The 18198-nt window shown below is 43.0% G+C and overlaps 1 protein-coding gene across 2 annotated transcripts in view; it reads right to left on the bottom strand.

Annotated features, from left to right (window-relative positions):
* Window positions 1–18198, bottom strand: part of otud7a (OTU deubiquitinase 7A) — a 50327-nt gene that overhangs the window by 8456 nt on the left and 23673 nt on the right. For both annotated transcript variants that reach the window (XM_014003611.1, XM_014003612.1), the window contains 7 exons: window positions 16101–16286; window positions 15790–16008; window positions 13608–13709; window positions 13038–13165; window positions 12070–12182; window positions 10031–10158; window positions 9106–9255 (listed from right to left, as the gene is read on the bottom strand). In XM_014003611.1, the coding sequence (XP_013859065.1) occupies window positions 9106–9255; window positions 10031–10158; window positions 12070–12182; window positions 13038–13165; window positions 13608–13709; window positions 15790–16008; window positions 16101–16286 (1026 nt within the window). The remainder of the gene's footprint in view (window positions 1–9105; window positions 9256–10030; window positions 10159–12069; window positions 12183–13037; window positions 13166–13607; window positions 13710–15789; window positions 16009–16100; window positions 16287–18198) is intronic.

Genomic DNA, 18198 nt, shown 5'->3' with positions numbered 1-18198 from the left:
GATCGAGTGTGTTAGCTGTTTGAGCGTTAACATTTTGAACTTGTATGTTTGAAGGTACCGGTTTAATGCTCTCAGATCCAAAATAGGCCACAGGCCACCCTCTTTCTTCGGAACAAGAAAATAACAGCTGTACAGCAACGTGCAAATTTCCTGTCTTAAAATGGTGGCTGCCTTGTCTGTCACCACTGTGTTTACAATGGCCTGAAAGCGAGGCGGCCTAATGTGGAACTGCAGCCTGTAACCCATAGCAACAGTTCTTTGTACCCATGGAGAGGGTGCGCATGCGCGCCAGAGAGGGAGTCGCGTTGCTAAGCGACTGACTTGCCTTACTGTTGGAGACGTGTCGCTGCTGCCCTCCACTGGATGGGGGAAGGGACAACAATATTGACTGTCGCCCGCAGCTTATTGTGTTCGTTTGTGCACAAAGATAATTCTTTAATGACACAGTGAAAACATTTGCAGAACTGTTTATTAAAGTTTTGCATTTTAAAACACAATTTGCACCCAGGGAGGGGGCTACATGTTTTTTGTTTATTTTTCGGGACATTAACAGAGAAGACTGAACATTTGAAACCCGACACCTCTTGGGGCCGTTTTCTGAAACTCAAACATTTAAATGTCTTTTCAACTGCAGCTGAACATTGTCTCTCTGTTTTTGAAGTCCCTGTGAAGACAGTCCTGCTGTTAGGAGGACTTTGACTTCTTCTTCCGAGCCGCTGAACTGTCCTGCTGACTCGGAGGGGGGCCTTTGCTCCATGCTGATTGACGGGGAGGCTGCGGCTTGCTGGAAGGTTCGACGGGCTGGGCCTTTGAAGTCCCGGGCGTCGCCRCCTTCTTGAACGGAGGAGGATGAGACGCAGACCTGGCTATGCTCGGGGCCTTGGGCCTCGCATCGCGTCTGGGGATGATGCAGCGAAGTGCCTCAGCCTGCTTCTTYCTCTGTTCAAATTTGGTTTGGATGACATCAAGCGCTTGACCAAACAGTCCTGTAGGCGTTATTGGTTCATCCAAGTAGGACGCTCTGTCCTTGTCGGGAATGTCTGAGAGCATTAGCCACAGGTGCCTCTGCGCCACCACAGTAGAAGCCATTCCTTTCCCCAGAGCCAGCGCTGCACAGCGGGACACACGCAAAATGTGGTCTGACGCCAGTCCGATCTCGTTCAGCAGGGGTAAAAGGGGGTTTTCCTGCGGCATCTGAGCTGCCAGTTCAGCCAAGGCCATGGCCTGGTAGGTCTGAAGCATGGTGACGGAGCTCAGCGCACGGGCGGTGTTACCTTGGGCTTTGTAGATTTTCTCCAGCTGTGCCGAAGAGAATCTGCAGGGCTTGGAAGGGAGCAGGGTGGGCCCGCTCACACCCTGGTTGTGAGACGGAGCAAAATAAGCGGCTAAAGATGGCTCCATCGGAGGGATGCCCACCAGGCTTGCTTGGTCTGCCCCTTCCACGTCCAAATACTGACCCTGTCCGGGCACGAAGAAGCGGATGGGCAGCAGTTTGCTCCAGGAAGACGTCAGCTCCGACACAAAGTCCAGAAACATAGGCAGACGGTGCTTCACATCAGCCGGTTCAGACGGGAGATAAAACCCTGTGTACCTCGATGGCTTTTGAGCAGGTGGGGGGGTTGGGCCACTGTACCTCCAGTTTAGCAGCAGCTCGGCGGCACAGGGACCAGAAGGACGAATCCTGGTCCACCCTCTCAGCAGCGGGGGTGGAGTGAGCTGGGCACGGCTCCTCGTCGTCTTCGGACAGACTGAGAACCTCCTGCTCAATCTGCAGAACATCGTCCTCCTCTTGGTTTAGATCCAGTAGAAACTGGGTCTCGCTTCCCTCGATGTCGGGTGAGGCCAACTCGTGCTCCATCTGGTCCACCCAGCTAGCAGCGGGGGCTTCGACTGCCGAATCCTCGTCTTCGTCGGACTGAGCCGTCTGGCTGGATTCGGAGAGCAGCGGGTCTTGTTGGAAAACAGCAGTTTCCCCAAGCATTTTCTCAAGGAATTTCACTCTCCTCTCCAGTGTCGGATGCGAAAGTCCGGCACAGGCCTGGCAGGACTCGGGCTCCACAAGCGCCCGTCGAGCGTGAATGATTTCTAGGCAGGCCGGGCAGGCCTCATGCTGGTCCTTCTCGTGAAGCTTAAAGCCACACCCCTGAGGACAGGGACGAACAGAAGACTTTGGCTTCTTCGAAGGTGGTTTTCTGCTCATCGTGAACCACAAAGCAGATTTTCAGCAGAAAATAAAGGTCACTTAAGTAGCGTCGAGCGGCAGACACACGAACCAGCAGGTAACGTGGATAGCACCAGTAAAGCTAGCCTAAGAACCTTAGAAGCTGAGCTAACTAGCAGCAGCTATGTGAGCTCAGGTTTAGAGGTGACTATCGCGAGGTGAAGGGCGATAGAACTGAGTAATGACGCTGGTGACTCCGAACTTATAGGGTGAAGGCGGAGCCTGTCACCCGACGTTCAGCGTCACTACGTCACCGGTCTAAAGACGTGATTAGAGGTGGCTTCAGCCAGGCGCGCGAGGGCGCGCGTATCCCATATACAACTGTGTGTTGTACTGAGTGAAATGACTTAAAAGGAACAATTATTCACCAAAACAGAAAGTATTCCTTCTTATTAAACTATTTCATTTAGCATATTTTATTTAAAAAATGTTAGTTTCTAAAATGTTTTTGGTCATTTAGCTTTGTTTTTAGTTTTTTGTGTGTTTTCAGTTGTTTTAATTTTTTTTTGTAATTTACTTTTATTTTGAACATGTTTTGGATTTAAAAAGGGGCAGTTATTATAAGATTTATTCTTCTTCTGCTGCCTTTCATTTTATTTGATTTTATTTTGATTGCATGTTTGTTTTGTTATTTGTTGTGTCATTTGTTTGTTACAAATAAAATGAATAAATTTTGAAATAAAAAATAAAAAATATATATTGTGAGTTTTCTCTCAAATATTCCTTTTTTTTAAGTTTATTGATTTCCTGATTGTTGTATGTTGGATTTAGTTGGTTGTTTACAATGTTTTTTTTACCTCTAAAATTGTGTGGGGCGTTGTGTTTCACTCACGTCTGCAGGTCACTGCTAGGTTTAATATACCACAACCAGAAATAGTGGTATAAATTAAAAACTGCAGAGATCTAGCTTTTTATTCTGGTAAAAATAAGGCAAAAATAAAGTTATATTCATCTTATTTTGATACTATGAGGTACTCACACCCAGGACAATGTTTTCAACATCACTCAGTCGACGCAACTCAAAACAGAAATCTACCTGTCTCCTCTCGTGGGAAATGTCCTTTCTGTGTGGACTTAATCCAGGAGTTTATGGTGCCATGTTTGTGTGCGAGTGTGTGGGTGCCTTTTAAAACAACAGTATCAGTTGCTGCGCCTCACTGGCCCACATGACGGATCTCATCAGGCTACCTAGCGTGGGAGCTGCTCATGTGACTGCAGATAGAGACAGGAAGTTCAGGCTGAGGGACATTCCTGCATTCATTGTTGGACCCGGATGGAAGAGGCAGCCTCCTCTCATCAAATCTTCTGTTTCCAGTGAGAGCTGTGCTCTGCAGGCGTCACAGAGACACAACCTCAGCAGCAACCAGGAGGACACTGCAGATCATACTCTGTCCTTCATCTGCTCAGCAACAACATACTGCACAGCTTCTTCATGTCAACATGCTTTTCAAGTCATTGTGGTAGTACTTAAAGTTACAATGGCAGTCTGGCCAGTCCCTTCCTTCAACAATACTAAGTGCACTGATAAAAAACAAGGACTGCCCAGAAATCTGTCCTAATGTGTTAAATCCATCATTGCGTGCCAATCACAATGCAGTTCACACCACCTCCCTAAACTAATACATGAGTAATCCCTGCAGCTACACAGTCAAACAGTAATGAAAGCACTGGCATGGCACACTAAGGGAAGGGGRAAAAAACTGTTTTCTGGGAGAACGGACTTCTTTCCAAGAACAGCTCTTAGCCCAGAAAATTCAGTCATACTCATCTCAAACAAGCACACAAGGACAGGCAGGAGACGGTGAACCTCCCACTCAGTTCCCACTCAGGTCACACAGTGGGCAGAAGTCTGTGAGGCGGCGTTCCGGCTCCCACAATGCAGCTGCTCTCCCTTCACGTCACTGCAGAGTGCTGCATGCGCAGTTATTCCAGTCTGAAGCGAGCTGTAATGTATTTACTACTCCTCTCTGCAGCCTTGTGTTTTTGTCTTTGAACGGCCAATTCCCATAGCTTACATGTGGGATGACATCATCGCGTTCTGTGGTATGCAAGCTGTGTACGTAGATGGCAGCCTGCCTCACTGTGTGCTGATTTGGGAGGGATRAACAGGAGGAGGATGAGTGAGCTAAGGTGGAACCTGTGAGCTGAAGCTCATATACTGTATTTGTGACAGAACTGCCAAATAAATTATGGACTTACTAACTACAATTTGGTGGTCTTCATTGTCCTCTGGCTCTGGGTCAGATTCTGGACATGTAAGACCGAATGGACAAGTTTTCCCTTGTTTATATTTTTAGTTAATTTGTAAATAAAATGTTTCTACGCTGCTATGTAGTGGTGTTAATTCCCTCATTTGGATTTAAAGGAACAGTCTCAAAACTAGTTGATCTGAGACACACCTCAGAAAAGGGGTGAAAGAGGGGCTTGTGGAGTTACAGCAAGGAGGAATCCAGATCAAAGCATTGCAGTTCTACTTTATATAGACCCCAATTGAATGATTTAGATGTGAAAAAGAAGGATTTAAAAGCAGGATATGTCTCTTTTAAATTGTTTACCAACAAAACACATTTTCCCAAGCTTCAATTTACCAGAAAAACAAGCCTGAGATGTTTAGCTCTTGATCAGAGCTGGGCTTCTGAGTTTGGTGCAATGGTTTTAWTTCTTTCTTTATATATATATACTGTATATCTTTCCATACTGGAGCACAAGGGAAACCCAAAACAGAGATTAAACATTAGAGGACCGGAGAGACACACTATAACAACTGATACTAAATAAATCTGTTGCTGAAGTAAAACAATTAAAAATTAAAAATAAAAACTGGCAAAAAACTGTTGAGTCATTATTGCTAGTGAGTTTTTTTCATGGCAACATARAGCATTAGTTCTGCAGAAGAACTGGTTAGAAATGTTCCACAACTGAAAGAAATGAAAGCTTTCAAAGGATCTATTAGGTATTTCTAGAAATAAACACTTATCTATTTTCTTTATGGTTACTATATTGTTAAAAAGCAATTTCAAACATGCCGGTAACTTGTTTGATAAAACGAAATCTGTCCCAACTCACTTTTCCCATTTCAAAAATAAAGCTCTTTGCTTCTAACACTTGACCAGTGTTTTTCTGCTGCGACATTCAAGAACTATTTGTACTGACAGAAGAAAACACAAATCTAAAATTCCTGACACTAATCACTGCACAGCTGCAGATTCTCAGAGTCCAATAACACTATAGTAAGCAGCAGTTGTGCGTATAAACAAACCTGAGATGCTTAGTCCTCAGTTAGTGCAGGGCAGTATACCAGTTCATCTGGTGCACTGGTTTTAACTAATGAAAAGTATGCAGTTTTTATTTAACTCCTCAATGCAAAACAAGAAAAACAACTAATGTAGTTTGTTCAAATACACTTAGCACAAAAAGTAAGAAATCTTGTGCTTGGTTAACTTTTTTTGTTGTAACAATACTTCTTGGCAATGAATGATTGTTAGAAAGTCTGTTTATTTCCCCTTAAACTGTGCCACATTTGTCAGGAAAGTGTATTTGTGGGTTGAGCAGCGGAGTTGAGTATGTGGGTTGTGCCCATAAAAAACTTGCCAAACATCCTCTGCCAGTGCCAAACAGCTTATTCTGCTGTTGACTCTTGTTTGTTGGTGTTTATTGGATTAGATGATTAAAGTTTGAATAAACACGACATATTGGAATTTTTACAGGGGCCTCGGTTGCATGTGGAAGAACCTTACACAGCCACAACAGGACCGGCACCGTTTCCTCATGCAGCTCACCAGCTTGGTCACACAAGGCGGTTTTGCATTTTAAGGCTWGGCTCGGTCCGCCGCTGCTCCAGTCAGTTTGGCCTTACTCTACCCCAGCTCTGGTTGTGTTTGCATTGAGAAGAGAGCCACCTTCATGTGGGCGGGATAATAATATTAAACACAAAACAAAACTTTTTTTTTGTTTGCGACACAACAGTAATAGACTACTACAAGCTCAAGAGAAAATACTGAAGATTGAACAGAACCGTTCAGAAGTATGACACTTAAGGTCAGGGTGACAAAAATAGTATGTCAGTGATAGCCAATGTTAGCTAACTTAGCTTGTTGATATTTGATAGCTCACTACTGTTATTGTGGAGATAAACCCATGTGAAAAAAAAAAGTTAGTTGTGGCCATAACCCCCTGGTCAGTGAACCAACTAATGATCAGCAGTAGCTGATGTCAAACCAGGCTGAGCAACCTGGCCAGGATAGAACCACAGGTCTTGGGGTTTCAGAAATTGGGGTGGAACTGGGCCATAAGGACTAATGCAATCACATTGAACTAAGAAGCTTGAAGCCAGGCTGGCCCAGGCGATGCCTTGCATTGCAAAATGGCCAACAATGCTGGTGCTACAGTAGGGTTCATGCTCACAGATGCTGACAATCRGGAGCCAATCAGGCTCCCGATTGTCAGCAGAAATGCTCAAAACAAGAGGCAACAGCAAAAATAATGCCCGGTTCGCACAGGAAGATAATTGTGCCAATTTGTGGCCCTTCAGACAATCTTAAGGACGCTTGTTATTAAAGGAACTTAATCACTCCTAATTTACACGCTTGCAGGGAACACACACGATTGCACTGCCTGATGCAGCATGGTGGGTACAGCTGGTTAGCTAGACTTATAACTTAACAGCTAAGAGGAGCATTGGTGGAGATGTACTACAGAAAGCTTTTTACAAAGTATATGTAACCTTGTCTGCTGTGGTTTTTCAGTTTTTATACAGTTTGACTTGTTTATGCATAAAAAATATCATCAGAAGATACAGTTTTACTGTGAGAGTTGAAATGGAGGGTAAACACTGGGACCATTCAAAACATCAAGATGTGACTTCTGACCAAAAGCTGATGGTTACACCACGTTCTTAGGTAGGTGGTCTTCAGACCTTTTTCTCAATTCGGACAGTTGTTAGACATTAAGGGACTCTATGCCAAAGACAACCTGGAAGTGTTTTGGTTGTTTTTGGGACCAGAGCTTCAAATAGCTCACGAGTTTTCCAGAGGGTCAATTCCTYTCATACATCGCTTGACCACAAAAACACAAACAAGCAGATAAAAGACTGTGAGCAGCATCCACTGAGGAGCAAGTTATTATCACACAGCAGGTRAGTGGCAGTGGGCTGGACGGGAAAACACACACGGAACCACTGGTTCACTACCATGCTCTTGAGAACCAACTTAACAGCTCTTGTGGGTTGTCCTCATAAAAACTGAGSTAAAAGAAAGTTTTGATCTTAAAGCAATAACCCATGCCTTCAACCAGTCCTTTCAGTGTCTTCTTTGTAACCCCACATGCCATAAAACGAGCAAAAACACAACCTGTCAGTTTGATTAAGAATTGAATGAGGAGCAGGACGTTACTACAGTCTTTCTTATAGAGGAGCCAAAGAAAGAGCCTGCATTCAAAGCCTGCCTCGGACACCTGAACACACACCAGGCCGCGGGACCCTCAGCTGCTCTTTGCTGACTGGGGAGGAAACTAAAAAAAGCGACYTCCACCTGAGAYATCCRCACAGTGGCCTGACTGTCTGGGGGGATTGTTGGATAGCCGGGGCCCCAGCAGCCCCGGGACCCTGCCCATAATCGGTGATGTGATGAGGGGCTTAGGGGGTGGGCTGGGGCGACTCTGCCCTAATTAGCAGTGAGGAGATTAAGCCTGCCTGGCATCTGTTCAGAGACATGAACCTCATATCTGCTCCTTGTAATTTGAGATATTAGAGGGAAAAAGGTACTTTGCGGAACATCTCATGCAGTAACACAGCGTGCATTTACAGACACAATTAAAAGTTGGCCAAGAGTGGAACAGATATGTATCTCTGCTGCGTAGAATGAGTTATCTCATAACATACAAATGCACCGCGTTCAGGGTACAAGTGTTTTCATAACATCCTGGAGAGACTGCAGACTTTCTGATATTATCACACGAGGACACAGTGTACCAGGATGGAAAAACAACCCAACAGCCACGCAGGAGAGTTGAGACTGAGCCGGTGCAGGTTAGCTGGACTTATGCACCATCTGGTGGACGAGAGGAGGAAGCCCATCCTTCAAAGTGGAACACCCACCGAAGTGCTCAGGACTGTGGGGTGGGGAGAACTTTAACGTGCTATCGAGGGCATTCATCAGTGACTTTTAGGTCAAGTGTTGCAATTTAAAAGAACAATGGGGGTGGGGGGAACGGAGAGGAAGACAAAAAAAAATTGTAAGCACGTCTGCACTTGAGAGCAAGAAATACAGACACAGATTTGGCCATCTACCCACGCAAATGACAAGCGAGTTCCTCCCACAGAGYCAGGCGCAGAAAAAGTGCCGTGACTGCTGAGGCCAGTTGTCAGGGAGATCCACTCTATTTGTCAATTAAAGGAACTCCGTGCGAGGAATGCTCCGACCTCGAGAATAAGCAATGCATCCGGAGTGGGAGCACTGGCATCTGAATGGGCAAAACAAGAYGAAAACAAGAGTCGCCCAGCACAACGGAAAATCTGCACTTCCCCTGCCGCAGCTTAACGCAATCAATACGCTCTGCAGAGCTCCATATCACAGCTAAAGTCATGACAGGGACTTAAGATCAGAAATACACAGCAGGTTTGCAAGCTTGAAAAGTTTTAACAACTTTTAACAAGTCAGGATGAAGTCTTCTTCCCTCTATGTTGTCCACTCCCTTGTTGATGCCTGTTTTAATAATGGATCACATGTAGTTAAACCACYGTCTCATACATTATTCACCTCAGGCAGGACAGGCAGACCTCTTGCCTCAGCTCTCTACTCCCGCTTGACCTAAATTAAAAGTCGCTGTCTTTGAAAGTTTGGATTTTTGTAGGCATGTAGGAACGAGGTGGACCTGAAGAGGCTTACCTTGCTCTCGCTGCTGATCTCTCTGCTCCATGGACACCAGTGCGGAGAAGTGAGCCTGATCGTAGGCCAGGACCAGAGGGGAGCAGTGACAGCGGCTCGGAGGCACTTCCAGGGGCAAATAGAGCCCTCCAAACGGGATGGGAGCGAACGCTGGCAGTGAGATAGAAATGTGGTTGTGTTAATTTTTTTTTTGTTTGTTTGTTTTCCCTGCAGGAGACTGAGTCAGAGACAAAATCCCATTTTCCTAGTGTTAATCCTAACCCTACCCCTGGGTCCTGAAAATTTAAGTCACAAAGTGTAATGGTTAAAATAATCCAGYACAAACTGGGACAACCCTTCGAAAAGCCAAAGTGACTTCTTTTACAGACATACAGTAACTTAAATATGCCCATACAAACTGCATAAACTCAATTTAGCACAAAATATAGGAAATTTGTGTTTGGTAGATTATTTCTTTGTTGTAACAATACYTCTTGGCAATAAATCTTATATATTTGGAAAGCCTGTTAATTTTCCTTTTAAATAGTAACACATTTGTAAGGAAMATGCATTTGTGGGATGAGCAGTAGACGTAGGTCTACTGCTTCAGTTGCCCTTTAGTTGTTGCCAATCAGGTGTCCGCTATAAGATTTACTGCCAAGAAGCATTGTTACAACAAAGAAATCATCTACCAAACAGACATTTCACATACAAGTGACCAATACAGTGGTTACTGGAACAGAATCATATATTTAAGGACAAAACACTGCAACCCTATGTTTTTTCAAAATCGTTTCCTATATTTTTTTTACAATCTACATCACCCTACATAATAGAAAGACTCKGGAGACTCAAACCACCACGTGAAGGTCACAAACAACCCTAAAGAGTTAAGATGCATGGGTTTGGGATGAAGATAAACTCAGACTAAATGCAGATTGTGTACCTTCTCCTCCTGAGTCTCTGAGCATGGTGTCGGCCACCACTACAATCGGCCTGCGCAGCACATGGGCCAGCACAAACACATGGAACTCCTCCAAACTCTCATACACTGGATCCTCCGAGTTATCCACCCTGAGAAAACACAACACACACAAAYKAAGGCACAACAAATCTCCACATTATTCCTGAGCCTATTTTATCTGTGTAATCACACARCTTTCTCCTTCGACAACCTTTAACAGTCAGGACAACGTTGTACATCATTTTCACCTGYTTCTGAATGAAAGAAAACAGAAAACAGAGGGAAAAAGCGAAGAAGGGGGGACACTAGCCGTGTTTCCATCAACGTTTTTTTTAATGTGCATTTGAAGTATCGCATCAGAAAAGGTGAATGGAAACAGCATGATTTGAAAAAACTTCCTCTAATTCGCATAAAAGTTGATACGCTCGCTTGAGGTGGTTTTTTGTTTTTTTCGAAAAAGACAATGTGCAAAAGGAGAGATGGAAACACATTTGTCGAATAAGTTCTGACATGGTTGATTAGCTGTTCCCACTGTCTGTCCGAAACCGGTACCGGTGTTGTACGAAATTCAGCTCCCCTGTGAAAATCTGTTCCCCCTGTGTTGGAAGCGCCTCCCTCATATTAACCATTTAGGATTGGTCTGACGTTATGTCTGGACCAGTGATTCTCTCTAAGGTTAACCACTAGGGGGAACAGATTTTCACAGGGGAACTGAATTTCGCACAACACCGGTACCAGAGCGACTGCAGCTGGACCCTCCTCCCGCTGTCAGCCTATTCTCAGTTATTCCCATAACGTGAAAAGAATTGCAATTCTTTCTCTATGTCTCCAGACAACATGTAACATCGCCAAAACTAGTTGATATGACAGAATAAGTACAACTTTCCCGACAGTCGCAACACGTTCCTGACAACTTCTCTCCATTTTCCTGAGATGTGACTTTTACTTCCTGTTTACTACAYGCATGTGTCTGATGTAACTGATTCGCTTCAAGCCAGAAGAGAGAAAAATAAAAAAACAATTACAGGCGTAGCTCTCAACCACCAGGGAGTCGGAGGATGTGCAACAATTAAGTTGTCAGCCACACAAACAGCCGGGATTGCTTCTAATAAAGAGCCTCTTAATATGTGAATCCCACTCAGCCCATTCAGAGGCTCATCTCACACCAGGACCATAAAACAGCCCTAACCTTATTACTTTATTACTGTGAAACTCAATGAGAGGTGAAAAGCTCCAGAATAAAYGGGTAAATTACTCTCTTGGAAGGGACATTTTCAGTGATGGAGGGCTTTCCCCTGCAGTCGGCACTGATAATCATTAAGAAGTAATCGGGTTGTTGTTGCGGAGGAGTTGCCGGCTGTTATGTTTGTTTTATAGGCTAAAATTAGTGTCTGACTGCTTTAAAACTCTACTTAAATATGACTTATTAGGTTCTTATTTCCTGACATTTTACTGAAATGTTTTCKGACATTTCTAAGCCAAAATATCACTCAGCTGCCCTTTCATCTTAAAAAAAGCTGGTTTCTTTGAAAAATCTGCACAATATGTCTCGMTATGTTTATTGCATTTCATTCTCAGCAGAAAACTTTCTTTTGAATCACACATATGCTTTTTACTCCAGCAGATCTGCAGCTAACACTGAAAGCATGTGAGACCATATGTTTATTTCAGTGATTATGGAAACAGTGACAAACCACAAGGTTTTTTTTCTGTGTAGGCGAAGAAAACCAAAGCTAGTTTCCAGTCTGCCTCTGTTGCATGAGAAGAAAAAAAAGAAGAAGCCACGCTTACAYTTATTTATGCAACTTGCTGCAGCTAACAGTAACACACAGCTCATGGGGAGGGGGGGGGGATCTGAGAGGAGAAAGTGTTCAGGGTTTTCCAGTAGAGGGCGCAGTTTCACATTGCTCGTTTGGCAAATAGGAAGCAGTGTGAGAGTGGAAATAATACCATGCTAAAAAAGGAAGGAGTGTTAGATTGTGGGTCTGCTTGTGTGTTTATTGGTGAGTTGGCGCTCCTACCCTCCGCTGGTGTTCCCAGCTTTGCTGAGGTGGGTTCGAGGCTCACTGGAGGCCAACTTCAGCAGCTCGCTCCACTCTCGTTCCCACTCCTCCTCGGTGTACACCAGCCCCGACTGCACAGAAAACACACTCCACCAATTTAAACTGCGGCAAACTTCCAGCTACACAATCACAACTGAGTCACAAATAGAGCAATTAAAAGCCTAGTATTTCTTTAAGGGGGTTATTCCGATTGGGGCTGTTTACATGGTGAATTTTTATTCTGATTGGCTGTTTCTTCTGATTACTTATGTACATGTAAACATAGCTACTGCTGTGAAGACAGGCTGAAGGGGGCGGGTCCAAAACACTTAAAGAGACAGAGGCCAATTTCAAGGCTTTTAGACCAACTTATTTTTGATATATACAGCAATTTCATAACAACTGAAAGTGATGTTGATTGTGTTATAGAACTGATCTGCCTGGAAGACACAAAATACCATCCCCCCTTTAAGAAACACAGATAGGCACAAACGTGATCTCCCCTTTGTTGGTAGAAAAAATGACTGTGCTCAACAACGTTTTCTCCTCCACCCTCAAACCAGAACGCTGAGTTTTGTGGGACCCATCTTAGATCACTGGGCCAACAAGACGCCTCGGGCATTTTTAAAAGATGAGCATCTGGACTATTTCTCCGCCCCAGCTATCTTTGGCGACACACTTTTCCTAACAGATTTGAAAATACTTTAATCCAACATCAGTCAGGACATCAGGAGACGGAAAAGGGAGGATTTGACAGCATTAGCAGCGTCGCTACAGAGCTAGAGTGACAACGTTCCTTGCAGCAAAACAAATCTAAGAAGTGCAGCTTAGGTTAAACTCGGCAGCTAATAGCCGAGGCTTTTGAGTGGCTCGTCTGTTCACACGCTCATAATGAAGTGTTGCTTGTGAAAAGTGGTGTTCTGCGGCGTGCAACACTTTCTGCCGACCTCCTTGTTCTGCTGCGTCTGCTGCCACCTCCACCTCCTCTTCAGTGCGTCTTGCTCCGCTCCGCTCTTCATCATGGTGTACAGAGACTTCCGCAGCATCAGGTCTCTGTCGTGAAAGCCCCACATCCCTAACAAACACACACACACACACACACACACAACATGACAAGTCTGCACACAGCTGACTGAGAAAGTATGATGTGGATCTTAGATGAGTTTGGATTATTCTTGGTGTCATTCAGAGTTGACCTCAGCTCTAACTCAAAATGTCTTCCTCAGACAGGGACTGTCATTGTGGATTATATTAACTGTAGCGGTGCTAGTATTCAGCTGCTCTGGCAGGCCCCACACTGGGGAGCCCAGAATCCCGGTCATCATAAACCTGAACAGCTCTCATCTCTTCAACCTAAAATATCCTCCTGACATACAGTATACTGGTGAGGTAAAAGCCTTTATGTCTTTTTAGCAAAAAAAAAAACCTTCCATTTGTACCTCATCTTAGTAAAAAAATGTGCTGTTTTATAAGAGAGACCAAATTACATAAAAAATTATAGCTTAAAAAAACCTTACCTAAAGAGGCAGCATGCAGAAGGCAGTTCCCATCCCCGGTGGTGGCCAGAGGAAGTAGCTTCTTACAACTGGTGCATGTAGTGGACCACCAGTTCAGACGTCCTGAACACAACAAATATCATTAGCAATCAAATCTGAAGTTGTTATATTATACTAGTAAATCTTACTTTGGTCCATCTGATCTAAAGTTAGCCCAAAAAGTAAGGAAACATGTTTGGTAGATTATTTCTTTGTTGTAACAATGAATCTCTTGCGAGTAAATCTTACAAGTGTGTCACCATTTAAATGGGAAATTACCAGGCTGTCCAACKGTATAAGATTTATTGCCAAGAAGCATTGTTACAACAAATACATAACCTGCCAAACACTAATGTCCTTACTTTTTGAGCTAAGGAAATATTCACGTTAAAGTACCACTGCGACAGAAACCTGTCTATCAAGAACTACAGTCAACATGCACAGCTGATCTGATAAACTTAAAGTATAAAAATACAGGTAACTCTTACAAAAAAGACTATATGATCTACCTCAGCCCAACTTTTTCAGAATTCTTTATTTTCTGTAGCTTCAGTGCCCTGCTCGGTTTCCTGAGACCCACCGATGTTTCACAGCTCTGCACACATCATTTATTTACCAACAGTAAACACAGAGGAGCCTCTGAATGATTTAGCCTTCAGCGTAGGTGCAATCAAAATGCAGATGTTTCCTGAATCTGCAGTTCTTCATTTCACTTTGGTCTTGTGAGGTTTGTGAGTTAGCTTTTGGTAAATCTGAAATATTYTGACTTCTTACTGATTTTTACTGTCAGTGCTGTCTGGAAGTTAGGGCTCAGGTTGAATCATACAAACATCAACAATAAGATGTATTTGTTCACTGTAGCTTTTCAGGGTAAAACTTTCAGAACTGTAAATCATTAGACACATTTCAAATACAGCTATATAAACTTTAACAGCTATACCCTTTAAAAAACATTTCTCCTTTATTTATCTAATTATAAATAATTAACCCCGCTATAGAAATTGAATAATCTGTGAAAAGGCAATGTGAACACTAAGTGTTGAATGATTTTGYTGAAAAAGATGAAACTGAGTTAAAGATAAAAGAAGCAAAATATKAACTTAAAGCTAATTTAGCWGTAATTTCCCTTTGGGATCAATAAAAGTAYTTTTTGGATAGACTTGAATTGAGCTAAATGCTAAATGTAGAAAAGGYTAGCTGAATGCCAAAAGTAGCAGTAGGGTAGTTATAAGTTAAAATGAGGAAAAGCTCATTAAAAGCTAAAAGTARCAAAATGCYAGCTAAATACATCAAAAGATGAGTTAGAATCTAAAAGTAAGAAAAGGTTGRCTAAAATCTTAAAGAAGCCAAACACTARCTAAAAGGAGCRAAACACTAGCTACATAAAAAACAAAAYGCTAGCTAAAAGCTAAAAGCAGACKAATGTTAGCTACAAACTAAAAGTGGCATAAGAGAACAAAACAAAACCAGTATGCTGGAGCAGATTTCTAATAAAACAATGTTTTCCAAGAGATACTAATGTATTTCTATTGGGAAAATGTTTGTAAATAAAGTTAWATATTTTAAACAATAAAACTTAAAATCATACTGCCCATCTCTTAAATGAACTGAATGTTTTGATATACAGATGGCTAAAACAGCACAAAATATGCAGGCTTAGTTGTATTGCATAAACGTGCAAAAATAAAAAAAATAATACAAACTACAAAAACAGGACAACAACATTGTGAATGCTGACTCAGCGTTYACGCAACCATAATCCAGGTTGTCTGTTTCCAAGACCTTGATCAAAGTGAGTGAGGTAAGACAGGCATGGGAGTTTCCTTAAAACTTTACTAACTAGATTCTCTGCTTCAGCTGGAATTGTCAGCTGGGACGTGGATCCTCCGGGATCCGGGTTGCTTTGAATTAGTTGTTGTCGTCTGCCTTCCAAATGGTGCTGCTCTGATCTGATCTGTCTCCCTGAATCTGGCTCATCCTGAGCATCTGTCTGCATTATCGACTCTTACTGGCATTTCCTGTTAGTGCAGCTCTGAGCAGCTCCAGCTTTTTAGTGCAATCTAAAGAGGTGACGAGGKTGAGTGCATGGGATTTTCTTACATAGTTTACATAAAGCTGCAGRGGAAGTACTAGAAATGTATTTAGTACATCTTAAATTACTCACCAGCCTGCTCCAGAGCCATCATGGTGGACTGCTCGATCAGATCTCTCTCGATGAAGCTCCTGAAGTCCTCGCTGTAGACGCTGAGGTCGGGGAGCTGGAATGTATAAATGGGCACCTCTAGCGGGAACTGCTCGCTGGTACACTCATTGGCCACCTGCAGCCGTGCCAGGGAGACGATAGCAGAGCTGGCATGGGAGATCCCGCGGGACAGACGCTTCTCTGCAACGGCGCACGAGGGGGAATTGGGTTGGATGAGCTGAAAGCAGAGATTCAAGAGAAAGCTGCGCTCGACGAGCCAGCCTTTTGCCTACCTTGTGCATTGTCCTCCTGCTTCTGCGCACACGGCCTGTCGATCTTGTTGACGTGGGTGGGCGTGTCGCGAGTCTCCGGCTGCTTGTAGTAGCGGCCCTCGTTAAAGACCTGCGGCAGGTTGGCAGTGTGGACCTGCCGGAGCTCCTCGTAATCATTCAAAGCAGCACTGAGGTCCCAGTTTTTACCTGTAGGATGAATATGACATTTAGTACACGCACAATTTTTTTAAAATTATTTAACTTTTATTTAACCAGGAAAGTCCTATTAAGATTAAAACCTGTTTTTCTAGGGAGTCCTGAGACAAAATTATTGGTAAAACATTTCTTGAAGAAATGTATATCGCCTGCTCATGACAATTTTAGTAATTTTGGCCAAATCTTGAAAACAGAATTATGTATTATGTGCAAACCCATGCACTGACTGACCACTGCAACATTTCCCAAGATTAGCTGACCATCTTGACTAAGGCAGACTCTAAAACAGGGGTGTCAAATTCTGTTACACAAGGGGTCCAAAATTCAAAACTTGGTCCAAGACAAGGGCCACTTTCTGTAATTTCTAGAAAAAATATTGTTTTATGCTATATTTTATGTAGAATTTAGTACACACATTCCCTAACAAATAAAGAGAAAGGATCAAATTTAGAAAAACACATCATTAGCCTCTGCTCACAACTTTTCATTGACTATTTCTAAGAGATACATTGTATCACAATCCAGCAATTCAGTTTTAAAAAAAGAAAACCTTCAGTAAAAATACAAATATTTGACTTTAAAAATAGAAGAGAACACATAATTAAAGTCGACTACTAACTGTTGAGAGAAGACTGAGTACAGTGTCAAATAGAGAAATTTAAAGCATTACCTTTGGGGCCTGATAAAATGTTAACGAGGGCTGGATTTGGCCCATGGGCCTTGAGTTTGACACGTTCTCTAAAAGCTAATCAATTGTAGACRTACATCTAATGATTACTTTCTGCAAGTTTTATTAAAATCTATCCTATGGCTCATAAGACAGTTTGGAAATGCTACAGACCAATGAACACACACAGGTTTGTTTATATCCCCCCGTGGGGACTGTGGATTGACTTCCATTCATTTCTTGGTAATTTTATAGCCTTAATTAACCTTACAGGTATCTATCTACCTGAGCCTAAAACTAACCTAAACTTAATTCTAGGGGTCGACCGATACATCGGCCGGCCGATATTTTTGGCCGATATTTGCGTTTTTTCCTTGTATTGGTATCGGCCGATACGTCCGTCCGTTCGGCCGATCCATTCTTTGGATCATGCGAGCGCATGTGTTTGCCCCCTCCTTCGGGGAGAGAGCTGCTGCTAATGTTGTGAGACCGAGTGTCAACAACAATAGGGTGAGTTATGAACTTTTAATGTGTTTTAACTGTCTAATTTAGCTGTTTCTGCCCTCTGTGTCGGAATATAAGGGGGACAGAAGAGCTGTGTGTTTAAGTTTCATTTTTGAACGGGTCGGGAGCGCCATGTTTGTTTCACTTTCACCTCCTCCCTGCCTCGGCAGTAATTTGCGTGTCCACCTTGTTTTTTTTGTGTTTTTTTTAAATGCTGGAGCTGCTCACAGGAAGCATAGAAGAACACCTGTATTGTTCTCCCTGCAGGATTAAAATAAAAAGCTCTTGGCCTTTTCTCGCTGTTACGTTCGAGCGAGTGCTGCCGTCCACCATGAACATGTGAACCAGGCAGACTCCGCTCATATCACGTTTGTTCTGACTGCAATATAAAAGTCGTGATGCAGGTTTTCTTTGGTGTACAATTCAAACTCTGCTATAAAGTTGTCAGCTGTTTTAAATGCATTTTTTGCCCGTTGTTAAAAACGGGCACAGACTGAGGCAGGTTGAGTGTGTGTGATATCCTCACAAAGATAGCAAGATGTATGTGTGTGTCTCCTTTTTCTCTGTGTTCCTCTGACAGTTTTAATTAGGCAAGTTGCTGTTTTTGCATCAAAAATGCTGGGATATTAAAACATAGTCATTTTATGCAAAAAATATATTAATCTTAATATACAAATAAAAACAATATTTAGCACTAGATAAAATAAGTAATGAATTTATTTATTTATTTTT

Source organism: Austrofundulus limnaeus, unplaced genomic scaffold, assembly GCF_001266775.1.
Source record: "Austrofundulus limnaeus strain Quisiro unplaced genomic scaffold, Austrofundulus_limnaeus-1.0 Scaffold19, whole genome shotgun sequence".
NCBI classification, from domain to species: Eukaryota; Metazoa; Chordata; class Actinopteri; order Cyprinodontiformes; family Rivulidae; genus Austrofundulus; species Austrofundulus limnaeus.
This window is presented reverse-complemented; position numbering and strand designations above follow the sequence as displayed.